The sequence below is a fragment of the Protopterus annectens genome, chromosome 8.part1 (genome assembly GCF_019279795.1).
Source record: "Protopterus annectens isolate FY-2018-M chromosome 8.part1, PAN1.0, whole genome shotgun sequence".
NCBI lineage: Eukaryota > Metazoa > Chordata > Ceratodontiformes > Protopteridae > Protopterus > Protopterus annectens.
Genome location: NC_056742.1, coordinates 351,091,247 through 351,119,032, shown reverse-complemented (window position 1 = coordinate 351,119,032; position 27,786 = coordinate 351,091,247). Strand labels below are relative to the sequence as shown.

The window sequence follows — 27,786 nt, the reverse complement described above, 5'->3', positions numbered from 1 at the left end:
CAACTAGGCTTCACAGAGCCTATTTTCAGTGAAGGCCCAGGGAGAAACGTTCCAGTCACATGCCTTTAGAATATAAGGAGCAGAATCAGATGAGAAGGAAAGAAATGTTGAAAAGGCATAAATATTGTGGCAAGTATCAAGCTCCCCTGGAATAACCTCATGTCAACCAAGATTTGATACATGAATGGGTAATGAGAGGTAAATTGAAACCATAAGATGAAAGGTTAATAATGGCAACCCAGGATATTGGTCTATGTACGTGTTAGATTACAAGGTCCATTGAACAGGTGGGAGAAACAGATAAATGCAGGCTCGTAAAAAAGTACTGGAAACAGTCTCACATCTTGTTGCTGGGTGTAATACATTCATGGCAGAGGGCCTATGTATTGAAAAGCACAATAATGTGGCAAGAGTATTGCACTGGGGATTTTGCAAACACTACAGTATAAAAGTAGCTGAGAAGCATTGGAAACAAGAAACACAAAGCATTATAGAGAATGAAGAAATATATATCACTTGGAATCACCCATTACAACAGTTCAAAAAATAGATGCAAGAAAATCAGAGATAGTAGTCCATGAAAAAATACAAAAGTGGCATTAATCATTAAAATTGTTACACACAGTGACTGCAGCATCTTATGTATAGAAAGACACAAAGTTGTAAAGTACCAGGAATTACAGGCAGAAACGAGAGCTATATGGAACAAAGATACCGAGACAGTTCCAATAGTAGTGGGAGCAACAGATCTAATAAAAAAGAATTTACAGTCATACTTACATATGCTATAAATGAAAAGAATGCTGTAGAAAGTGAAATGAAAGCTCTTGTTTTCACTAGAAAACATTTGGTCATCATTCTTTTCATTTATGGCTCTTGGTTTTTGATTGTTTGACCACTTATCTGAGCTTGGGTTTGTTTTTGAGTACTTACAATACATGTAACTCTATATGAAGTACAGAAGGTATCAATTCTGGACACATTGTGGGTGCTGAGAAGAGCACTTTTGGCTAACATGAAAAACTAAGGCAATATTAATTCCATTAACTTTAATCGCACCCTCACCTAGGAATTGCGTCCAGTTTCATAATGGTATTAGAAACCGAAAGGACTTGGAGAAATTAAACTGAAATTTCACAACAGACAGCTATATTGTTCCTTGCAAATGTGTCACCATTTTTGGAGGAAATAAGGCCAGCAGCTTCTGGTAATGCCTGTTACGGCACTTCATGGTATGAGATGGAGAGTAAAATACTGCTTCTTCTCCTTCATGTCTGTTTTAGGGCATGACCACTAGGCTCCTATCGTAAAATACTGCTTCTTCTCCTTCATGGCTGTTTTAGGGCATGACCACTAGGCTCCTATCGTAAAATACTGCTTCTTCTCCTTCATGGCTGTTTTAGGGCGTGACCACTAGGCTCCTATCATGGTGAATTTAGGAAAGTGGATGCCAGGTATTACCCAGCAGGTGAGTTGTCCTTAAACATGAGTAACACAAAAATGGGGAGACAGTGCAGGCACTCATCTGCTGACCTGTGGCAGAGGAACCCTGATGATGTCCGTGAATAGGAAGCAGAGGTTATACAGGAATTTCCTGAATTTCCCATTTTTTTACAGTCATATGTTTTCTGTTTTATGCAGTACTGGCTTTGGGAATGTTGTTGCCACTGGCAAGTAATTGACAAGCTCAAGGTAGGATTTAGACCTGCCATTACATCAGTCTTCCATGTCAGGTGGAGATGGTGGTGGTGGCACAGCATGTAATATGTCTATATTTTTTGTGGGTTCTATACAACCCTCTTCTGGTATAGGTTCAGGTTGTACCATGGTATGGTGACTGCCATTATGGGGTTGATCCCCCTGTATACCTGTGTTATATTCTATTAATCTTAATGTATGTGCAAGGTACTCACAATTGCTTATTGCCTTTCATGCAGCTAATGAGACTGCAGTAGGCAAATGAAGTCTGAGAAAATCCAGCACTGGACTGCAAAAAGCAGGCTGTTAAAAGCATCCAGTCTTAATCCTTTGTATTAGTCATCTTACCTTACAGTTCTCTCTGTTCCTTGATGCAATCTTTCTATTTCAGCATGAACTGAATGTAATGCAAACCATGTTATCTTACACAGGAAGCAAGACAGGTTTGCAGCTAGTGTGATTATTTCTGCAAATTAGGCCCGCCATGCCTTAAAGTCTTATTTCCATCATTATGCTGCATTAATTTATGACTGCCTTCCAATATTGCCTCATTTCTGTATGCCCAGATGATAGATTTGTTCTTCAGGTAACACATGCACAACCCAGCCTTTCTGAGGTTCATGACGATGATGAGGGTGGGCCTGCCTTTCTGGAGAAGAGTTCTGGCCCTTTATTCATAGATAGCCATTCGGCATTGCCTGGGGTGGCATTGTTCCACTTGGAATAGATGGTGTGTGTGTGTGTGTGTGTGTGTGTGTGTGTGTGTGTGTGTGTGTGTGTGTGTGTGTGTGTGTGTGTGTGTGTGTCTATAAAGGAAAACTAGTTGTACAGGAAAGAGATCAGCATACAAACTGGTAAAATAGACTGTTGTGATAAATTCTAATGTAAGAACCGTGTTGCAGATCACTTTGCATTCTTATTAAAAAAAACAAGTAAACAGGATTCAAGCAGAAATTCCTTGTTTAAACCACAGTTTATTAAGTAAAATAAGTAAGAACAAAAGATGAACTGACAATTGTGAAAGTACTGATCTGTTTTATTGTTTTTTTTATTAGTTTTACCTTTTTTGGTTTGTTCTTCCGTAAGGAAAATGTTTATTGCACTTAAAGCTGAAAAATTACATTTCCTCAGGGCTAGGTTTTGTCTGTATATCTATATATATATATATATATATATATATATATATATATATATATATATATATATATGTGTGTGTGTGTGTGTGTGTGTGTGTGAGAGTGTACATATATATATATATATATATATATATATATATATATATATATATATATATATATATATACATATATATATATATAAAGCATCCATCATTTTTTAGCTAAGTCTCTTTACCTAATCAGAGAATATCTAAAATTTAATCTAAGACACATTTAATGTAAAACACACTTAGGTGAATTGCATTACATGTAAAACTTCATATTAACCAAATAGTTCTCAAAAGGTTTTCTTTTTTTCTGCAGGGTGACAAGCCCTCCTGCACCTCACATGCCCCCTTACTTAAAAAACGTAATTCCATAGAAGCGCAGCCTCAGAGAACAGAGAAAACTACTCACACAGTAATCACTGCTGATGCACAAACATCTATAGATAAAGCATAGCAGTGGGCATTAGCAAGGTGCAAAAATTGATCAACTTTAATTTATACTGCAATTCCTATGATACAAAACAACCATCACTTTCTATAGCCTTTCACACTTTTCTATCAATTGAGATTCAGTCATTTGCGTTTTCTATGAAGTGTGTTTTAGATTTATTGTGACAAAGTCACATACCTATATATATATATATATATATATATATATATATATATATATATATATATATATATATATATATGCATACATACACACATACACACACATATATATACTGTGTGTGATATATATATATATATATATATATATACATATATATATATTCATAAATTAGTGTCATGTAGCTGTTCATTCAACTATTCAGTCAGTGTAAGACATGCAAAAGTAATCAAATATACAAACACTGCAAATTTCCGGTCTTCTTATGTGTAAGATCATAGTGCAGTGTGGACTACACATTTGCTTTTCCCCTCTGTAATGCATTCTTGGAGTAGGTATATATGTAAGTTTCAAGAGATGTTGGGTTTAGGGGTTTCCCCCTCGTATAGAAAGAATGATATTCTTTTTTTCTTTTTTCAGCCTTTACAGTTTTGATCTTTTGGGGTTGATATTTTTGCATTCAGACTTTTGAGCATTTGATGTTATGCCTTAGATCAACATGCCCACACACACACACACACACGCACACACACACACACACATATATATATATATATATATATATATATATATATATATATATATGTACACATATACATGGGTTCTATGGCATTTGTTTATTTGATTTTAAATCAACCTCTGTTTTGCCTACATGCTTTGGTCAACAAAATAGATGGCTGACAACTGTGTGAGATCACATAGTCCTTGGGGTTTCCCCTGCGGAGTGTGCAGTCTTGGAGTTAGTATATATAATTATCAGGGGGTGTGTGAGTTGAAGAGGGCTTGTTTTTGAAGTTTCCATATATATATATATACATATATATATATATATATATATATATATATATATATATATATATATATATATATATATATATATTTATATATACATCTATATATAGTTGTAATTCAAAAGGCTAAATGTTACAATGCTATGGGGTAGTTATCTCTGTAAATGTCTTGAAATCAAGTTTTACATGCAGTCATATGCCATTAATGCTGGGCTAGTTACATTGTATCCCTGTTTAATTGAAGTTAAACATGTGACTCACTTGTGTAATTTGATCTGTGTATTTGAATTTATTGTTTATTTTATATATTGCGCAACCTGATTTTATTTAATGGTCTGATGAAGCAGCATTGTGTTGTGAAAGCACTTATAGATATTAAAGTTTCCAGCTGTGTTTATGGGGCTCATTGTTTTATTCTGTACTGTTTTTTAACATGAGTAAGGTGATGCATCTGTGTCTTTATGTCTGGAAGAATTCAGTGCGTTGCACCATTACGCCATTGTACTGTTCATTTGATACTAACAACCTGAAATACTTTTGTATTTATTCACGCATCTGATCACAATCACATTTTGCAACTGTAAATAATGGTCATGGAAGCAGTCTGTGAATGCAAATGTCTGACCTACTCCTGTCATTTTAAACATCTGTTGATCTGTCTTGGCAAATTACTGGTTGCTTCAGTAAAACAAAATTAATGCCACTGTTATTATTATTTTCTTATTTTATTTTATCACACTGGACATCTGAGGTGGATGCAGTCAATATTGTGGGTCTAATGAGTACATACTGAGGCAGTGTGTAGATGAATATGACTGATCCCTGCTGCCATTCTAAACAGTCATTGATCTGATTTTGCAGAGCTAGTGGATACAAGTGGCAGATCCCAGCTGTCATTTTAAACAGTTATTGGTCTAGCTTAATAGGGATAGTTTATGTTTCAGTACAACAATGTGAAATATTTGAAATATTATAACTAATTACTTTTTTCATTTGATCCCAATCAGATATCTAAGATGCACACAGTGAATAAAGTGGCTATAATGATTCAGTTCTGAGTCAGTCAGTAGATGAAACTGATTAACCCTAGCTGTCTTTATAAACAGTCTTGACCAGGTCTAGCAAAGCTAATGTGTGTGTGAAGGCTTCCAGCCTAGCTAGATAGAATTTTATAAATAATTATATGTCATTGTAAATATTAATATAATTCACAGGCTTGTTTTACAAATGTAAAGAGAACTATGTGTTATGAATAAACTATGATGTACTGAGCTCTCTGCTGAAAGAAGGCTGTTAAGTAAAGAATTACAACTGTGTTTGATCTCAAGCTCGTAGACAAGATGTCTGGACCAGCAAATTCTTTCTATTGTGTTAAGGCAGAGATAATTGCTAGATTTTACATGCAAAAGTATATTTTATTGCTGTTGTTTCCTGGCCAGGTGCAGCTTACAAAGAGATGTAAATTTTGAGTTTGGGAACTAAAGAAGAAGTGATAAAAATAAGGTAATGTGAAATGACTCAGCAGTACTGGGTGTTATCAATTTAAGATTTTCTCAGAGAGAAAGATGGAGCATTTTGGATTTTGTCTGAAGTTGACAACAACTCACCAGCACTTTGCCTTGTAAGTAAAGTTATTTACAACATAGTTTCTCTTAGAGTTAGATAGAAATTTAGCCAGATTAGTCTAGCTGTTTTCTATATTTATGTCAGACTATCCTACAATATTGTTTTAAAGTTCCTGTGATTTTTGAACTCTTGATTAGCACTGTGTTGAATAGATGAGCTTTGCCATGTGTTTTTATTATTTATTATTAAATATTTGTAAACCTTCCAACTGTGGCTGTTTTGTGTAGAGATAATTTAAGCTCTAGAGCACTTGCATGTATTTGGTGATACTGTCCAAGCCACTCCAATAGTCTTGCTGCTCAGTCACACTTACTATTTGGATAATATTAACTTACACAGTGAAATTGCTCACCCTTTGGGAATGGCCTTATAGTAGCTGATATTAGTGTTTGGTGGCAGCCGGTACTACCTTATAGTCTGGGCAGAAAGGTGGCACAGCTGGAGAATCTGTGCCAGCTTTTGTCAGGAGTGTCTGTGTGTTTGTATATAAATCAAATCTTAAAGTGTGTGTGTCAGCCACTTGGGCAGGGACACAAAGCACGGGTTGGACAGAGAGGGAGCTGGAGGTTTTAGCTTGATCACTAGGCTAAGATCTGGACCCTATAGCTGTGCCAGTGGGGAGTATTATTGGGGATATGGAGAGATGGGGAGAAACCAATCCTAGACTGACTGTGATCTCTGTGTGCTCTTAAGGGAAATTGTACTTTACTGTGTGTGTACTTGTTATCCCCCCAATGTGCACGCCCCTCACTGGTGCTAGTGGTGAGGATTGAGGCTCCTTGATTACTGGGCCAGTGTGTGGACATCACAGTGTGCATGAGTAGGGCAAGCTTACTGACATTACAGTAGTAGTAGTAGTAGTAGTAGTAGTAGCAGTATTTTATTGCAGTCAGACATAAAAAATGTACAGTGTCAATAAACTGGCTATAATGAATGGATACTGAAGCAGCTGTGGATGAATGTGACTGACACCATTGTTTGATCACAGTTCAGTACTCATTGACCTCCCACCTCATTCGAATTAGCCTCACAGAGTTTGCTACTTCTTGTAGCCCCACCTTTTTTGCAGTCACCAGTCAACACTTATTTTGTAGTGGAATCTTGTATCTTGTTAAAAAATACTGACTGTAAAGTTTATGCCTCAATATATACATTCCTTCCCTTGTTTGGTCATTAATGTTAACAAAAGAGTTGTTGCAATGACACTATGTACATGTCATTTATAAATGTTCCTTCAGTGCTCCTCTCAGGCTAGCTCTATTTCTTTTATTCTTCTGAACAACAGTTAATTGCATATTTTATTCTTGTGCTTTAAAAAAGAAAGAAAGTTATGCAAACCCTTCCATTACCCAAAACTATCTCTCCAACATAATGACTCTAGCCTCTAAGCAATGATTTCTTTTTTTGTATTTCCCTACCTTGAGGTAACATTAAGATAACATGCATGAGGGAGCCTTATTTGCATTATAAACAATTGTAATATATTTTTCAAAAGATCATCTAGTTGAAGCTAAATTTAGCAGGTGTAACTAATCAGTTTTTCAGCTCAAAGTTCAACTGATGCTCAGTCTAACACAAAAAAACGTGTTTCACCCATGAACTCCATAGGTGGGGCTGCACCCTGATACCCTGTACTATTTTATTCTACCTCAGAGGTTGACACAGATACTGAAAAAATGACTTAGAAGCATTCTACACATATAGCACCATGTAGTAATAAGCCTGTTTACATGTGTCATTTCAGTAATGTTTTAGCATTTTTTATTTCATTGTACAGTATTTTATATACTGAAAGTCTCCTAGTAGACTGTTAATGACTCCATCAGAAAGCCATAATATATTTTGTGTGTGTGTGTGTGTGTGTGTGTGTGTGTGTGTGTGTGTGTGTGTGTGTGTGTGTGTGTATATATATATATATATATATATATAGAGAGAGAGAGAGGGAGAGAGCGAGAGACAGTCCGCTTCAGAGTATCAAAATTGCACAACATCGAACCTCTGATCATCAAGGACCAGAGGATCAAAGTTCTGCAATATCAAACTAAAGAAAAAAAAAACCTAAAATGTGAAAACTTCCTATTTCACATTTTTGCAGGGGGATCAAGCCTCCCTGCACCTACACACCCCTTGCTCCTAAAATGTACCCATTCCAAGATAGTACAACAGTGAAGAGAATGGAATGGAACTGGAAATTTACTGTTCTCTTCACTGCAGTGCGATCTCAGAGTTGGTATATGTAAGTAGCAGGGGGTGTAAAGGACTTACAAACAGAGTTTTATCTTTTTAAATTTAGTCTACTTTCACGTTTGATGTTGAAGAACATTGATTATCTCATCCTCGATGATGTGTGGTTCGGTAATGTGCAACTTTTAGCATTTGAAGTAGATCTACATATAGATATATATATATATATATATATATATATATATATATATATATACACACACACACACACACACACATATATACTTATATTTATATATATATATATATATATATATATATATATATATATATATTATTATATTGCAACTTAATTTATCATTTTCTTCCATGCTACTTTCTGATTTTCTCTTTTAGATATGTTGACAAAAGCAGTTAAGCAAACAATATCACAAATGTATGACATTTATACCTCTCTTCTTCTTCTCAATTCACAGAAAATTAGCAGTATGCCAGTAGTACATGATGGAGTTTTTTTAAAAAAATCACTTGAGGAGCTTTTTCGAGCAAAAGAATTTAACAGTGTCCCATACTTGCTTGGAGTAAACAACCATGAAGCCGGATGGTTACTTCCTTCTGTAAGTAGTCATTTTTTTCCATTTTTTTTTTTTTGCTTTTGCTTCTTACCAAACCATGCACATGTCTTCTGCCATTGTGTTAGTATTTCCACGTACACACAAGTAAAGGTACTGCATGAACATAGCTTGGCAAGTCAAGTGCATTTATCCAGGTCATATGATGCATGCTGTACATCCATCTTCCAGTCGGTGTCAGTATTGCAGTGGGCAAAACCACTTATCGCCACCAAGCATGGAAGTTTCTCTGTCAGCCATTTACTCCCACTCTTCTCTCCTCTGCCAGCTCCTTCAATGGTAAGGCTACTGACCACACCTAGGGTCATCTAGCTCCCAGTCAAGACTTCACCTTTATGTATCATAAAGCCAGTTATTTGCTGACTAGGACTGAGTTGAAAATGAGCAATGAATCAGAAGAGCGACAGAAGGATCTCAATGAATATTTTTTGGAGATGTGCAGTAGTAAAGTATCCAGAGATATGGTGATGAAAGAGTTAAATGTGTGATAGAAAATAAGGCAGAAGGGCCTGGGGACCATCCACACTACTTGATTACAAAAATGACCGAAGTTATGAGAGGATCAGTGGCAAATTGTGTACTTCATTCATAAGGTCTGGAATGGAGTTATTCAGAAACAGTCACAATGGCATCAGGATCTAAGGAATAAGCAAAAGAATTTCAACAGGTTCAGCAAGACCTGTATTTATGGGGACATGATAAGATGAAGTATTTAGGAGTATTTATTGAAGAGGGATTCTGTTATGGCAGCTAAGGATGCCTGTAAAGAGACCAAACAAACGATAATGCAAAAACTGAGAATCCAGAAGCTCTTGGTTATGAATAGTAAGATACAAGCAGTGAAAATGTTTTTAGTCCATTTAGTTTTGTATACAGGCCAGTAATATTTTTATCAAACAAAGGAGAAGTCCTGCACAATAAGAGTTAAATTAATTTATTTAGGCAGAGGAAGAGGGCAAGAGTTAAGTGAGATAAGATGATTCTGCCCATTGAACAACGTACTTTAATGTTAGGTGATTTGAACAGATGCTTGATATTTATTCAGTTAAGGCTCATATACATAATGCAAGTGGAAAGTTATAAATTAAACTGGAAAAAGATGACGGTGTTGAAACAGGGAAAATTTGAGGAATAAGGAGAGAGTAAGACTTTGGATGCAGATCCCGGTGTAGAATCATATCAACATAGAGTACTATACTCATTAAGTGGAAGGAAGTATTCTAAGAACTAAGAATCACCAAAATCCACAGCCACAGTACCCAAATCTCCAAAACTTTTAGTTATGTACTCACCATAACTTCAGATGTTTGGGATCCATCTCGCCTACATTCTGACTGATGGGTTCGGAGCCGATCCCTCGGCTCCGACTCAGCACGCTTATGCCAAAGAGCGAAGTCTCTTATTGGCTGAGCTTACTATATCCCAGGATGCACCACTACCAGTCCCCCAGATCTAGTTTGTCCGCATACATGCACACACGCATGCACTGCTTATATAACACTGACAGATGATACAAGATAAAAACAGTAGAACTCAAACCGTTCAATCTCTTCTGATCTCCAAGGCAGGGGGAAGGAGGGTGGGTATTAGGAATGTAGGAGATGGATCCCAAACATCTGAAGTTATGGTGAGTACATAACTAAAAGATGTTATGTGATCCTATCTCGCCTACATTCTGACTGATGGGACAGCGTCCCTAGCACCTATATCCTGGGTGGCTCACTGGAAAACACTCCTGAGTACCGTGGAACCAAAAGATGCTCGCCCTTTAGATGCCACATCCAATTTATAGTGGGAAATGAAAGTATGCGGGTTGGACCAAGTAGCCGCAGCACAAATCTCAGAAATAGCGAGCTTGGAATGAAATGCAATAGAGGTAGCCATAGCTCTAGTAGAGTGAGCTTTGACAGATGTTGTAAGTTGCTTATTTGAAGAGGAATAAGCCTGAGTTATGCAATCTCTAATCCATTTGGCAATAGTAGCTTTAGTGATGGTTTGACCCAGTTTATTGTCTGAAAAGGACACAAACAATTGATCTGTTTTCCAAATTTGTTGAGTCCTGTCTAGATAGAAGCGCAATTGCCTATGAACATCCAACGTATGCAAGGTGTATTCTGCTTTGTTTGAAAATTTTGGAAAGAAAACTGGTAGCTCTAGAGATTGTTGGAGACAGAGATTAGAACAAACTTTGGGAACAAAAGATGGATTAGGTCTAAGTGATACTCTATCCTTGTGAAAAATCAAGTATGGTGGTTTGATAGATAGGGCTTGAAGTTCTGAAACTCTTCTTGCAGAGGTAATTGCAATTAAGAAGGCAGTTTTCCAAGACAGATATTTCAACTCACATGTAGCAGCCGGTTCAAAAGGAGCAGATGTTAAGGCACGAAGTACCAAATCAAGATCCCACGGAGGCACAGGATGAAAAACTGGGGGTCTTAAAAGCACAGCACCTTTCATGAAAGTTTTGCATAATCTGCTGCTCATCAACGGTGGGTCTATGGATTCGTGAAATTTGGAGATAGCTGCTAATTGGACTTTAATAGTAGAGACTGAAGATCCTTGATTAAACAAGGATGTCAAAAATTTCAAGACCTCTGGTATCGGGGCAGTAATAGGGTCTAAGCCTCTGAGTTGAGCCCAGATAGCAAACCTCTTCCACTTACTGTGATACAATTTCTTAGTGGTGGGTTTGTGGGCGGAAGATAAAATGTGAATAACTTCCGGGTCCAAGGTGTGATTTCTGACTAAAGTTGGAAGTGGAGGAGCCAAGCTGTTAATTTCAAAGTGTGAAGGGACTGTTGCTGTTGTCCTGACTGATGAACCAGAAGGTCCGGAGTTAGATCCAAAAACCAAGGACCGTCCAGAGTATATTTCTGTAGGTAGGGGAATCATACCTGACGAGGCCAGTATGGAGCAATTAGAATCATTGTGGACCCCAATTGGGAAGCTTTCTGGATGACTTTGGGGAGGAGTGGAACCGGAGGGAAAGCATAAAGCAGTCCTGTTGGCCAAGGTTGGACTAGAGCATCCATAGCTGCCTCCCCTTGACGGGGGGGTCAAGGAAAAGAACCTTTTGCACTTCGTGTTTTGTGGTGTTGCAAACAGGTCACAGCACGGAATCCCCCATCTTTTGAAAATCTGAGCTGCTACTGTTTCGTTCAGGGACCACTCGTGAGGAGAGAGAATAGTCCTGCTCAGTCTGTCTGCCAATACATTGGATTTTCCTGGAATGTGGGTCGCTACCAGGAAGCGGTTGGTAGCCACTGCCCATTCCCACACTCTCATGGCCTCTCTGCAAAGGGGGTAAGATCTGGTCCCTCCTTGTTTGTTTAGATACCAGACCACCGACATGTTGTCTGTGTGGATAGTGATAATGCCTTGAGGGAGAAACTTGTGGAGGGCTTGTAGGGACAGAAGTACAGCCCTCATTTCCAACACATTGATATGGAGAAATGTTTCGTTTGGAAGCCAAGAACCCTGAACTGACCTGCCCAGACAATGCCCCCCCCCACCCCGTCTGGGAGGCATCCGTTGTCAAGGTGGCCACCGGAGGGGGTATAACAAAAGGTCTTCCCTGATTCAGATTGGATGTTAGAAGCCACCAGCGGAGGTCCCGTTTGCATGTTTCTGTAATTAGTATGTGATGATTGAGGGGGAGATCCTGAAAAGACCATTGTGTCGATAACAGCCACTGAAGAATCCTCATGTGCAATCTTGCCAGAGGAACTAGGAGAACTGTGGCAGACATTGAACCTAAAAGTTGCAGGACCATCCTGGCTGGGGCTTTGGATCTTAGAAGCAGGGCTCGGACTTGACCTTGTAATGTTTGAATCCTTTCGGTAGGAAGGAAGATTCGCATTAATTTTGAGTCTATCTCTGCTCCTATGAATCTTATGCGCTGAGAAGGCAGCAAGACAGACTTTGACCAGTTGAATGTAATTCCCAGGGAAGCACCCAGGAGATGGTGGCTTGTAGGTTCTCTAGTAGTAGATGCCTGGTGGTGGCAGTCAGGAGCCAGTCGTCCAGATAGGGAAACACTTGGAATCCGAGACTCCTCAGGTGAGCAGTCACTACTGCCAGACACTTGGTGAACACCCTGGGGGCTGTGGTGAGACCAAAGGGCAGTGCACAAAATTGGAAATGACTGTCTCCCAGGCTGAAGCGCAGATACCTCCTGGACGCCTGATGTATCGGTATGTGATAATAGGCGTCCTTGAGATCTATGGAGCACATCCAAACATCTTTCTCCAACAATGGGAGAATGGATTGTAAAGTGACCATTCGGAATTTGGACTTCATGACGGACTGGTTTAGTTTGCTGAGATCCAAAATGGGTCTCAGGTCTCCTGTCTTTTTTGGCACTAAAAAGAACCTTGAGTAGTTTCCGGATCCGATCTGGTCTGTGGGGACCAGTTGGATGACTCCTTTTTCTAGCAGCTTTAAAGCTTCTACGGCTGCAATTTCCCTTTGACTGGGTGGTGGGTCCGGGATTTTTTTGGACGGTGGGGGTGAGTGCGTGAAGGGAATGGTGTAACCTCCGGCAATTATCCGAAGCACCCATCTGTCCTGAGTAATAGACTCCCAGGCTTTTAGGTGCTTGGCAAAACGGCACCCGACTGGCTCCGGAGCAGCACAGCCAGGCAATCCCTCATGAAGTGTGGGAGGCTGAAGAGCCACGAAAGGACTCACGGTCTCCAGTGTTGCGGGGGCCTCTGCCGCCTCTGGGACGGCGTCTCCCAGAAAAATTTCCCCGTCCTCTGCCTCTGGAAGGGGAATCCTCCTGCTGTTGAGGAAAGAATTTCTGTGATTTGCGGAACCACATCTTCCCTCCTCTTTTTGCCTTGGGATAAGGCCGAAAGGGAGTGGAATAACGTGCTCCTATGGCAGATAAAGTCTTTCCCTCTTGCTCACAGCGGGTAAGAGTGTCTTTTACCTTGGGTCCAAACAAAGAGGACCCATCAAAGGGAGCGTCGGCAAAGGAAGACTTGAAGGCCTCTGCAAAATGACACAAACGGAGCCAGGCTTGTCTCCGTAGAGCCACGCCTGTGCCTGCCGCTCTGCCCGCCCCTTCGGCCACATATGAAATGAGCCTCATGGACGAGTTAGAAATCGAGGTGAGGATAGCCAACTGAGAGCTAACCGACTGGGCTAGCTGCTCAGGTAGGTTACCTGAGAGGGAGTCTGAGAGCTCCTTGACCAGATCCCTCTGTAGTCTGGTGAAATGTGCCAAATAATTCAGGGACCTCAGAGTAAAGGCCGCTGAAGTCAGGGTCCGCTTCCCGTACCGGTCCATGCTCCTAGACTCCTTATTAGGAGGATGGATGGACGTTGAAGCCTCTGCCACGTCCTGCTGGGTAGCAGATGCCACCACCATGGCATCTACAGCCACGCCTTTCGTTAAGAACTCCTTCTCGGGTGGGGCAGACAAAAATTTGTTAGGGCGAGAAGGCACTGGTTCCACAGTATCTGGATGTTCCCACGCCCTCCGACAAACCAAATCCAGGAGCTCGTCGAAGGGCGGAGACACCCAGGAGGCGGAGGGCTGAGCCCCGAAGGCCTTGAGAAACACTGACTCATCAGCGGAGGGGGGTTTGGAATTCCAGCTGCCTCGTTGCTTAAGGATCTCTAGAATGTCCGCAAATGAGACATCATCCGAGGATGACTTTGGGGACCCCTCCGCATCATCAAGATCAGTGTCCGATGTAATAGACTCGTCGGGGGAGTCCATGTGCTTCCTCTTGCATGATCTCTTCCTTGGGGGCTCCTCCGAAGACAACTCCGAAGAACCCTCAGGAGGAGGGGAACCCCCAGTGGGGGTAACCTCAGGCCCCGGGGCTCCGCTGCTTAGAGACAGGGGAACTGCCAAAGACCCAGTCTCCATGCCCAGGGAAGGTGCCGGTAAAGCCGCAGAGATGGCCGAAGAAGACTTGGCCAAGGCACTCCTCATAGCTCTGAAAGCCGGACCCACAGAATCCTGGGAGGGTCCGGTCCCCGGAGCCATGGTAGCAGACGGAAGTCCCGCGGCCGAAGCACCGAGAGGGAGGCTCGGAACCGACAGCATTGGTCCCGAAACATCACCCCCGGGTCCGGCCGAAGAAGTCCACGTGCTAAACTCGGACCCGAAGGCAGGGGTTGGAGTAAGGGTCGGAGCCGACCCTAGTATCTCTACTGGCTCCAACTGCACCTGCTCCGACGGAGCCGAAGCGGTCGGAGGAGGAATGGCAATGGAGTGGGCTATCGGCTCCGAAGCCAAATGGGTCAGAGCCGAAACAAATTTCTGGAAGACTGGTGACTGGAACAGTCTTTGGAGCACCCTGTCTATGTCCGAATCTGACATCCTTGATGACCTGGAAGAGACCGAATGGGTCCGAGTAGGCCTCTCCAACGGCTCCAAGGGACTAGGGGACCGGCTCCGAATCGACTCTACAATTATCGGCGCCGATGGAGTGTCCAAACCTATTTCCTTCGGTGCCGAAGATCGCTTCGGCCCCGAGGAGGAAGTGTCTGCGCGGACAACCTTCATCGGCTCCGAGATCAGTGGAGCCGATGAAGATGACCCGCCTCTCGATGCCCCAGACGACGGCTCTGAATCCAGAGGAGTCGAGGCTGGAGGCATCGAGGCAGACCGTTCCGCCCTCGGCTCCGAAGTCCGAGGAGCCGAAGGAGAAGCCTGCCTATGTTTTTTGGTGGTCGGTTCCGACGGACTGGTCGGAGCCGATGCCCTTTTCTTTTTAGCAGGAGCAGGAGAGGAAGCTAATGCCTCTTCAAATGAAGGTTTAATAAGGCCTTTTAGTATAAGTTTATTTTTCCTCTCTTGGAGGACCCTCGAGGAAAACGCGTGACACACACTACAGGACTCCTGCAAATGTTTGGCGCCCAAACAGTATACACAGAGAGAGTGGTCGTCTGTGATCGACATCTTAAAACTGCACTTAGTGCACTTTTTAAATCCTGAAGGCCTAGGAGCCTGTGACATTATGGCAATGAAATACAGTGAACTAGCCAAAAAGAAACACAAAAAACACACTGACTATCACAGAAAAAAATTTCTTTCCTCTCTCTTCTTCTACTTCTCTTTTAACAAGGACTAAACACAATACCAAAAAAAGAAGTAACGGATCCAAGACCCCTAAAAATAATAGGGAATTAGCCAAACAACGAACTGACAGGGGAAGGCCCTTCAACTCCGATGGGACCTCTAGTCTGACAAAACACAGTCACTACACAATATTTTACCAAGGGAAAATACTCATTCATACACAAAACCCACTAGATAGCTGTTAAAACAGCTTTTTGTTGAATTTTAAAGAAATTCCTGACAGGAAAGTAAGTGAAAAACACTACTTAGCTCAGCCAAGCTCGAGACCACGTCTTCGCTTGTTAGCGGCAAACGAGATCTGGGGGACTGGTAGTGGTGCATCCTGGGATATAGTAAGCTCAGCCAATAAGAGACTTCGCTCTTTGGCATAAGCGTGCCGAGTCAGAGCCGAGGGATCGGCTCCGAACCCATCAGTCAGAATGTAGGCGAGATAGGATCACATAACATCAATGTAGTTGAAAGCAGTAGGTTAAAAACAGCACATTTATTGGTATGTAATCTGAATCACACTAAACAGCAGCAAACTATAAACCAATGCCAGGAGTCTTTGCAAATATGTGTAATTGGTGTTAGGACTCTTTTGGCTATATGATCTATAAATTTTGCTAAGGGCTCCGTAATACTGCCCGCCCCAGAAACAATGGGCCTGAATCTTAGAGGGGCTAGGCCTTTATGTGTTTTCGGAATACCAAACATTATTGGTACCCTTGGTTTCATAACATGAAAGTAAGTCAACAAAGTGAACACGAACTCCACAAAATATCCGGCAAATGGCTAGTAGAAGGTAATAAAGGTAAACGCAGCAACCACAGCAAATCCGTTTATTGCACACTGGACAACAAAAAACAATGAAAGACCAACATCCACTGTAAATAATGTCCACAAAAGTTAAGCGCTTTCATCAGCCGATTGCTGACTTCATCAGAACGAATTAAACTTGCATAGACAATGTAATTTATACAGATTTTGGCACCAAAACTTTTGAATATTCTTAAAGATACATCACTCTTCTATATACATAATATTCCTAACTTCACTAGATTAATTCCTGACAAACATATCCTGTACGCTTCTTGATAATAATACAACCTATTAATAAATAAATAAACGAACTATTTACATCTTATTAATCTAATATAATTCCAAAAAATGAATAAAATCACGACCATAAAATCCAAAACAGCATTACAACCTACTTGTAAGCTAAAAAATGTATAAATGTATATAAACATATATAATAATAAAACTGTATATATGGTAACCTAAAAAAAAATTTTTGTTACATATTTAAAAAAGGTTTTATACTTATATAATCATTAATTCCTGGGCTCCTGGTGGCATCTACTAATATTTGCCATTTGCTTTCCCTACATGCCAATCTAGTTTTCCAATCCCCACCAAAGGGTATATAATGTTCCTGATCTATGATAGAGAACAAAAAAGTATGCTGCTCACCTAATTCACTAATATGTCTATATAGTGCATTGTTGAGGTCTTTTGTTTGTATCTTATAATAATGTTCGTATATATGCTTCCTCAGTTGTCTCTCTGTTTTGTCTATATAGAATGCTAAACATTCTTTGCATTTTGCAAGATATACTACCTGTTTTGTGTTACAATTACCACCCCTACTTCTTATTCTCGTATGAGTCACATCTCCTAATACTATGTTTGGTTGATCATAAATATATTTACATTACCTACATCTCCCACACCTCTTTGTAGATACCCACTCATCTTTGTCTTTATATTCATTACTACCCACTTTCTCTAACAATCTCTTGATATTGGGTGCTGTCTTGTAAACTACCCTCGGGTACTGTCCCAATTTGTCTTTAAATGAATCAGAAACTGACACTATATCCCAATGTCTTGTTAAAATTTCTTTGATACAATTAACATATGGAGTGTAAGTTAAGACACAAACTCTTCCTGCATTTAAAACATTTGAAGGTTTTTTGTTAATTGTGGCCTGCTTCCCCAATAAAGGAATATATTTAAGATCCCATTGTGAAATGACATATTTAATAGTGTCCTCTAACAACCTTTTAGGATAACCTCTGTCAGTGAATAACTTAAATATAAACTGCATTTCATTTTCCATCTCAGATTTTGTTGAGGACATTCTAGCTCCCCTAATGCACTGCCCTTTCACTATATTCTTAAATATATGACGGGGATGATTACTCGTATAATATACATAGTCATTAGAAAAAGTACTCTTCCTGTGTACCTTCGAAGCATACCCATCTGCAATTTTGTAGATATATGTATCTAAGTATGCTATTCCCATATCGCTTACAATATAAGTAAATTTTAAAAAATTAGTAGTTCCATTTATATACTCTATGAATTTGTGAATGTCATCATTTGAACCTTTCCATAAAATAAAAATATCATCTAAAAATCTTGCGTAAAATGCTATTTTTGAATAATGTTCACTATTAAAGAAAAAAATGCTGAACAGAGTTTTGGGTTGCCTGGCAACCAGTTGCAACTTTCTGACAAGCGCAATAGGGTCACTTCTTCTTCACCAACTGCTACGAATGGCAGGGTGGATGACATCAGTTCTGGTAACCATTTACGAGACAAATCACAACATGGTACGTCGTCCACTAAAAATGTTGCCAGTGGTAAACTCAGAAGGGACGACAATATAAGGGACACAAATAATGATTTTAACTTTGGAGCATGGACTGAAAAGCAGTTTCATTTTCAGCAAGGTACTGTAGACTCCAATTTTAACAGAAACATTGAGAATAACTTTAACTTGTTTAGAGATAAGTTATATGCGCTTAAAAACAACCAGTTGGAGATAGACTACTTAAATGAATGCATACAGGTTAACAGGGTTCCCAAAGGTCTCTGTTTATTCAAATTTCCTAACTGTGTGCACTCAGGGACTGTATTGTATGACAAGTTATGTGACATTTTTAACAACGCGGGTATAGATATGTTGAAACTAATAACTGTGGAGTATCAATCCAAGGCTGAACTTTTATTGAAGGAGCTGACTGCTCTTAACCAAAATGTTACTAATGATGTGGATTTTGGAAGTGTTAAAAGAAGCTATGACAATGTTTTTTATGAGGTTGACCAACACTGCTTTAAAGTTTTAAATAAGAAAATTAAGAAACTTGACAGGGATATGCACGAATACCAGGAAGGCTTAGCCTACCCTATTTACAGAAATGGTGGTTGGAAAAACAACTATGACACTGTGTTTGTGGAAGGGGATAGCATGGTGGAACGTAATAACAAGGGTGTTAGGGTTAACAATGAACCACCCAGGAGGAGTGAAAGAATTGCTGAGAGGGGCAGGAAACAGTCCTACCAGGATTTTCAGCACCCTCCCAACAGGGGAGTGAGGGGGATGGGACATCAGAAACAAGGGTGGAATCGTATACAGAAATAGAACCACTTGGTAATGTTTTACCATTAACAATGAAAGAGGCCCCTACCAAGAAAATTATTTTCAGAAAAGATAATTTTACAATTTACAACTTGACTGATTGCTTGCTTACAGACGAGCATTTTACTTTATTTTCAAAAGGTTTGACCTTTGCCCCATCCAGTCCCTTTGACCCCACTAACACACTGATAGATTTTAAATTGTTTATTAGGCAGCTAAATCTTTCAATATTTTTTAAGGGTCAACCTAATATCCACTCAGACCTTACCAGAACCAGCACCTTTAACCCCCCCACACACACCCATCTCTTAAGATATTTGAGGAAATGGTAGAAAGAGAAATTAGAACAGCTGGTAAAAACAGGAAAAATAAGTGCCCATTGAACCTCAGTATCGAAGAATTCCAGTTGATTGAGAATTTAAAGCAGGAAAAATGCCGGGTTATGAAACCTGACAAAGGAGGGGGTGTGGTGCTAATGTACCAGTTAGATTACGATTTTATCCTACAGGGAATGTTGCAGGATGTTGAACAATATGAACTGGTGTCCCTTAATGAAATTAATTTAGCTTATGCCAAAATTAGTTACTACTTATACGATCACCTCTTGCAAGGCACTATTAATGAGCAGCTATACAACTACTTTCATGTTATGAAACCAAGGGTACCAATAATATTTGGTATTCTGAAAACACATAAAGGCCTAGCCCCTCTAAGATTCAGGCCCATTGTTTCTGGGGCAGGCAGTATTACGGAGGTCTTAGCAAAATTTATAGATCATATAGCCAAAAGAGTCCTAACATCAATTACACATATTTGCAAAGACTCCTGGCATTGGTTTATAGTTTGCTGCTGTTTGGTGTGATTCAGATTACGTACCAATAAATGTGCTGTTTTTAACCTACTGCTTTCAACTACATTTTTTGGAGATTTGGGTACTGTGGCTGTGGATTTTGGTGATTCTTGGTCTTCTGTTCACATTTATTGACATTCGGATTCTAAGAACTAAACTAACACAGGAATGGAGAAAGAAGATTTTTTGCCAATAGGGATGACTGCAAGTAGGGGTATAGAAAATAGGTAAAATGGGTGGGGCTGGAATTCACTAGAGAAAATTGTCAAAGGAATTAAGGTACTGGAAGCAAATAACTAGAGAATGAACAGTTATAGAGTGGGATGAGGTGAAGCAGAAGTTTGGATTTAATTTTAGAGACCGCCTTCCGTATCAGGGATTGATATCAGAGCATAGGCATTGAGAAGTGACTATGGGAGTGTGAAGTGAAAGACTAGAAGCTGCTGTTAATAAGGGATAATACGTATGGCATATAAAATACTGCATGATAATTGTAAGGTTAGAAAAGATTGGGAGTAGAGACCGGAAAGGCAATTTGAAAGGGAACAATGGGAAGACATCCACAACAGGGAATGGGTGAAGAATCTAAGGTTGTGAACTGTAGCTGCTGTAATACATGATATGACTCATTTAACTTTCTGGGAGACAGGGATTGGCATAATGGTTAAGGTCTTCGCCACATAAACACAATGTACAGGATTTGATTCTGATCTTGGCTTATTGGCTAGATGTAAAATGACCCTTCATAGCAGTTAGCCTACTATTCACCTATGAACCTATATAGCTCCCAAGTATGCAACAAAGTTCATAACATTTAGGTTTTTTGCATGAAAGTGCTTGCATTGCTATTTTTATATCCCAAAGACTTCACAGATTTTCCCTTGGATAGATAGCAAATGATGGAGGTATGATGGAAAAGAGAGTTAACTGAGAACATGTCATTTGGAAGTGTAATGAGCTGGCAGATTTTACAAATTCCGCACAGAGCACTGTCAGAAGTGGTGGTGGAGCAAATCTTTAACTAAGGAAATGATTCTGGCATTTGCCATATCCTAATTCAGTACCAAAGCACTCTATTCTAACATGTACATGAAACCAATATACCTCTGTCATCTAGTTTTGCCTCTGCTACTACCCTTTTTCACAAACCAATCTACTCTACTCACCTGCCTGATACCTGCATTCATCCTTTAAAAACAGGTAATCCTGAGTTCACTTCCAGTATGCCATTTAGCAAGCAAACTCCACCACCCAACACAACCCAAATGACACATAGCCCACAGACTCAGTGTGCCAATAAACCATAAGGCAAAACAACATACCCAACACACTAGTCATAGGCTTTCTCCTCTCCCAGCATGAAAACAACAGTAAAAGTTTAAAAAAAGCCCCCCATTAATTTTAATTGTCAAACTGCTCATAAATTCTGTATGATGAACTCTAGTGGTGGATGTCACTAAATAAAAGATCCAAGATATGCGGAATGAAGTGTTGAATTACTAAATATCGATTGTGGCCAAAGCCACATGACACTGAAAGTGAAAACACTGCTGACATCTCTTTAGGAATCAAGATCAACCGAATTCATGATTAGATTTTTAAGAGTAGCATGTATTTCAAGCAGTATATTAAAGATACTAATGAAAAACATGATACAATAGAACAAACACTAAACAATCACTTGGATGATATTACTGAGCTCCAGAAATCACATAAAAAAACTAATTGTAATCTGGGGTATTATTCAAGAAGACGTTCTCCAAAAGATGAATGAAACAGGAGCTAGAGTGAGAAGACAAATTATTTGTTTTATGGTAATTCCAAAGACTAGAAAGACAAGACTGTAGGAAGTTTATGCAACTTCATATCAGTCAGTGTACTGGTATACCACAAGATGAGATCCTGTTAGAAAGGGCACATTGAGTAATTAATGAAACTGTGATAAGAAGGAGACAATTGCCCTTGACCCTTGCTAAGTTGCAGACATATCAGTTCAAAGAGCTTCTTCTTTCCAGTCTCTGGCAGAAAGACAACAAAATTCCATTTTGAAAATAAGATTTATGTGGATAATGACTCTTCTCCCCATGTTAGACAACTGAGAAATACATTCTTGCCAGTATTTCATGTCTGAAAAGAATTAAAATACGATTCAAATTGCTCTGCTTGGCCATTCTGAAAGCATTCTTCCTTGGCGGTCTTAATATCTATCAAGGCCTGATACCGCACTCAAGGAAGTAAGAAAGTTTGACCAACAAGCTAGCCAATATGGGTAATCATTCTATGCGCCATCTTTTTCAGAGAGTAGCTCAACATCTACTAAGGGAACAGCTAGAATGGATCTTTCACTTAAACCTTTTCCTCTGCTCAAATGATGGATGGAGAAATGTGTAAAAACACGTAAAAGAAAATCAAGCATAGCTAGAAAAAATTGCTTAAAGACACAACAAGAACAGTTTAGACTTTGCTTCCATAAATGAAGATTTGGAACAGTCAGAGTATAAAATTCTTGTTTTGTAGACTGTTATAGTAGATTTGTTTTATCTGTTTCCAGTTGCAGACAATAATTAGTAGATTATTGAAAAATAGATAAAATATTAAAATATCTGCCATTGCAAACTTTAACAGGGGTTTATTTACATGTCTAGCATGTGAACAGTTGTTGTGCTTCCCTTCTTTTGTGATTTTTACTGCCAGAATAACACATAAAAACATGTTAATCAAATGTTGTGGTATAAACAGATATAATCTTGTTTCATTTATGTAATGCTTTAAGAATGTGGATTGTTACTTTTCATTTAGAGAGATCATTAGCCTAGCCCCAAAGCCAAGAATGTTAGGGAGCAATGTATATATGATTGCATGAGAATACAGCAAGGTCTTGCTATTTCTAGCTGCAGGCATATTTTGCAGGGAGTAAGAGATGGCTTGATTTCAACCTAGGTCTAAGTAGAACTACTGGGTGAAGACTGTTTTCATTGGTTTCTGGACATGCATAAGAGTATCTTAGTGTTCATCTGGTGTTCCTCCTCTGGGTTTAGCTAAATAACTTGCGCTGAATAATCGAGAAAGGGGACGGATATAATGTTGGTGGCATTATTTGAATGAGTGAAACCATAGCAGGAATTAGACAGCATCCATTGAATAGGCTGATGGGTAAGCCATTTCAGTCGTTGTTAAGTAGCTGTCTATCTAGAAGAGATTATTGGCTATTAAAAGGACAGGATTTAAACTGTGTAATGTTCACTAAAGGAGATGTTAACAGGGAGATGTAAGACGATCCTATCTTGCCTACATTCTAAACTGATGGGCTCGGAGCCGAGAATCGGCTCCGACTTGGCCGGTACACTAGCACAAAGTCTCTGATTGGCTGGGCCAACCCCTATATCCCAGGATGCACTACACCCAAGCCCCCAGATCTCGTTTGCCGCTCCTAGTGCTAAGACATGGTTTCGAGTTGGCTGTGGCTAAGTACCCTATTTTTTTAGTCAGATTTGGGTTTTTTGGTGAGCTTTTTCTTAACATTTAACCAAAACAACTATTTTAATAGCTATCTTGTTGTCTGAGTGTGTATTGGTTGTTTTAGCTGAAAGTTAAAATTTCTGTGGTAAATTCCTGGTGTTTGGTGGGCCTTAGCCCTACCTTTAGAGCGTTTAAGTTAGAGCTCTATTCCCTTCCTTTTCTTCCTTTAGTGTGTGTTTTTTGGTCAGAATGTCTGGAAAACAGCATAGGCCATCTGGTTTTAAAAAATGTACCAAGTGTGGGTACAAGATGTCTATCAGAGATGGCCATGACATCTGTGTTTACTGTTTAGGGGCCAAGCACTTGCAAGAGTCTTGCAGTGTTTGCCATGCCTTTTCCTCCAGGGTCCTCCAAGAGAGAAAAAATAAACTGATTTTAAAAGGCTTAATCAGGCCTTCTTTTGAAGAGGTTCTTTAGTCTTCAGAGCCTCGTGGTAAGAAGAAAAGGTCGTCGGTTCCGACCAGTCCATCGGATCTGCCGGCTAAAAGAGGAAAATCTATGTCTTCATCTTCGGCTCCATTGCCCTCAGAGCCGAGAGATGAGAGACCAAGTTCTGCTTCCCCTTCCTTGGTTCCACTGACTTTGGAGCCGATGGAAAGGGGTTCGAAATTGGGATCTCCTCCCTCGGCTCCTAGGGCTTCGGAGCCGAGAGAGAGAGGGTTGGCTCCAGGATCAGTTTCGTCAGCTCCTAATTCATCGGCTCTGAGGGAGGCTTTGGTGTTCCTTGAGTCTGCCTCGGCTCCAATATTGTTGGAGCCGATTCGGAGCCAAACTCCTATGGTGATATTGGAGCCCATAGAGACAGTTTGTCGAGCCCCTTCTCTTTCCTCCAAGTCCTCCAGGCTCTCTGATTCGGACCTGGACAGGGTTGTCCAGAGGCTCCTACAGTCACCGGTCTTTTCCAAATTGCTGTCAGCCCCAGCCCAGTCGGCTCCGGAGCCAGCGTTGCCTGTACTCCTCGGACAGCAGGGCTCCCAGGCCTGAGGATACCTCCTTGTGTGGTCCCTTAGTTTCGGATGGGCCTTCAGAGTCCTTGCCTGATGAGACCCCTAGGAAAAAGATGTGCAAGAGGAAGCACGTGGACTCCCCAGAAGAGTCCGTCACCTCAGACACTGATCTGGATGATGCGGAAGGGTCCCCTAAGTCATCCTCTGACTATGTCTCGTTCTCTAACATGCTAGAGATCTTGAGACAGAGAGGCAACTGGCCTTCCAAAGCCCCTTCTGCGGAAGAGTCGGTGTTCCTTAAGGCCTTCAGAGCCCAGCCCTCCACCTCCTGGGTATCTCCACCCTTCGACGAGTTACTGGACATTATTTGTCGAAGGGTGTGGGAGCACCCTGACTCTGTGGAGCCTGTTCCCACTCGTCCCAATAAATTCTTGTCTGCACCCCCAGATAAGCAGTTTCTCACTAAGGGAGTTCCAGTAGATGCTATGGTGGTGGTGTCTGCCACTCAACAGGACATGGCAGAGGCTTCGATGTCTATCCATCCACCTAACAAGGAATCTAGGAGCATGGATAGGTACGGGTGTACACTATCTTCAGCGACCTTTACCTTGCAGTCACTGAATTATTTGTGCCATTTCACAAGACTACAAAGGGATCTCATGAAGGAGTTGGGAGATACCCTTTCGGGTAATGTGCCTGAAGCGTTGGCTCAGTCTGTCAATGCCCAGCTATCTACCCTGTCATCTGTCATTAACTCATCCATGAGGCTCATTTCATATGCGGCCGAGGGGGCGGGTAGAGCAGCGAGTTCGGGTGTAGCCCTGAGGAGGCAGGCTTGGATGCGCTTGTGTCACTTTGCGGAGGCATTCATGTCTTCATTCACAGACGCTCCCTTTGATGGGTCCTCACTCTTTGGACCCAAGGTGAAGGACACCCTTACTAGATGCGAGCAGGAGGGCAAGACCTTGTCTGCCATCAGGGCCCGTTTTTCGCTTCCCACAAGACCTTATCCCAAGGCTCAGAGGGGAGGGAAGATATGGTTCAAGAAATCGCAAAGGTCTTTCCCTGCTCATCAATGTGAACCCCCCTCCAGAGGCAGAGGAAGGGGGAATTACTCTGGAAGGCGTCACCGTAGAGGCGGCAGAGGCCCCCGAAACACAGGAGACCGCAAATCCATTCGCGGTTCATCCTTCCAAAGTCCCTGAGGGACGGCCCAACTGTGCGTCTCCGGAGCCAGTCGGGGGTCATTTTTCGGGGCACCTGAAAGCCTAGGAGTCCATCACTCAGGATCAGTGGGTGCTCCAGATCATCGCCGGAGGTTACACCATACCCTTTATTCATCCCTCTTCCCCTCCAAGGAAAATCCCGGATGTGCCACCCAATCAGAGGGTTCAAGCAGCTACAGAAGTGTTAAAGCTGCTAGAAAAAGGAGTCATCCAACCAGTCCCCGAAGGCCAGACCGGATTAGGAACTTACTCAAAATTATTTTTGGTGCCAAAAAGAACAGGGGACTTGAGACCTATTCTGGATCTCAGCCGTCTCAACTGCTTCATGAAGAAGTCCAAGTTCCGGATGGTCACGCTACAATCCATTTTCCCATTGCTGGAAAAAGGAGTTTGGATGTGCTCCATCGATCTCAAGGATGCCTATTATCACATCAAGATAGACAAAGTGTCCAGGACTCACTTATGCTTCCGCCTGGGATCCAGTCATTACCAGTTTCGAGCCCTGTCCTTTGGTCTCATCACAGCCCCCAGGGTGTTTACCAAGTGCCTGGCAGTGGTAACGGCTCACCTGAGGCGTCTTGGATTCCAGGTGTTTCCGTATCTAGACGACTGGCTCCTCACCGCCCCCACCAAGTATCTGCTCACTCAAGCTGTGACTACCACCATCGAATTAGGTCAATTGCTAGGCATAACATTCAACTGGGAAAAGTCTGTATTGCTGCCATCACAGTGTGTTGCCTTTATAGGCGCAGAGCTAGACTCCATAGAAATGTGAGCCTACCTCCCAACAGAAAGGATAAGGATCTTACAGAACCAGGTCATGGACCTATTGCCCCATCGGAAGGCTCCAGCCAGGTTAGTCCTTCAACTCTTAGGATCGATGGCGGCCACTATTTTGTTAGTTCCGATGGCAAGGCTGCACATGCGAATTCTACAGTGGCTCCTTTCGAGCCAATGGTCCTTTCAGGAACTCCCGTTGTCCCACCCGATTCTAATCACGGACACTTGGCGGGATCTCCACTGGTGGCTTCTCTCCTCCAACCTGAACCTAGGCAGACCTTTTCACCCCCCTTACCCCATTGCCACTGTCACCACAGATGCTTCCCAGACAGGGTGGGGGGGGCATTATCTGGGCAGGACTGTCCAAGGCACTTGGCAAGACCACGAGACTCGCTTACATATCAGTGTCCTGGAAATGAGAGTGGTGCTTCTAGCATTGCAGGCACTTCACAGCTCTCTCCCACTGGAGACAATCGCGATCCTTTCAGACAATATGTCGGTGGTTTGGTACCTCAACAAACAGGGAGGAACCAGGTCTTACCCCCTTTGCAGAGAAGCCATGAGAGTGTGGGAATGGGTGATTGCTTCCCAGAGGTTCCTAGTGGCAATGCACATTCCTGGGAAATCCAATGTTATAGCAGACAGGCTGAGCAGGGACATTCTGATGCCTCATGAATGGTCCCTGAACAACCAAGTGGCGGATCGGATCTTCGCCCTGTGGGGGTTGCCTTACTGCGATCTATTCGCCAGTCCGCTGAATGCGAAGTGCGACAACTACTTCTCCCTGATTCCTGCCCAAGGGGAAGAACCCAGGGATGCGCTAGTTCACAAGTGGCCCTCCGGTCTACTCTATGCCTTCCCTCCACTTCCTCTACTGCCCAGACTGATTCAGAAGGCTATCCGTCTGGGAAGCTTCATGATCTTGATAGCCCCATTCTGGCCCCATCAAGTATGGTTTCCATTCCTGAGGAAGTATGCGGTGGATGGTCCCTGGATCCTAGACCCGGTCCCGGACCTCCTGACTCACCAGTCGGGGCAGGCCCATCCATCTCTACGGAATCTCAAGCTAGCGGCCTGGTTGCTCCACTTCCGACCTTAGTCAGGCAGCATGTGTTTTCGCCTGAGGTGGTTCAGATACTGTCCTCTTCACATAAGCCCTCTACCAAGAGTATTTATTTTAGCAAATGGAAAAGATTTGCCTTCTGGGCTTAGCAGCATAACCTTGATCCCCTGACAGCCCCTGTTTC

At 41.4% G+C, this 27,786-nt stretch overlaps 1 protein-coding gene across 1 annotated transcript in view; it reads left to right on the top strand.

Moving 5' to 3' along the window:
* The window catches only part of LOC122810347 (fatty acyl-CoA hydrolase precursor, medium chain-like), a 520,290-nt gene that overhangs the window by 301,965 nt on the left and 190,539 nt on the right, over positions 1 to 27,786 (top strand). Inside the window, exon 8 of the mRNA XM_044081928.1 lies at positions 8,551 to 8,691. Coding sequence (XP_043937863.1) covers positions 8,551 to 8,691 — 141 coding nt within the window. The remainder of the gene's footprint in view (positions 1 to 8,550; positions 8,692 to 27,786) is intronic.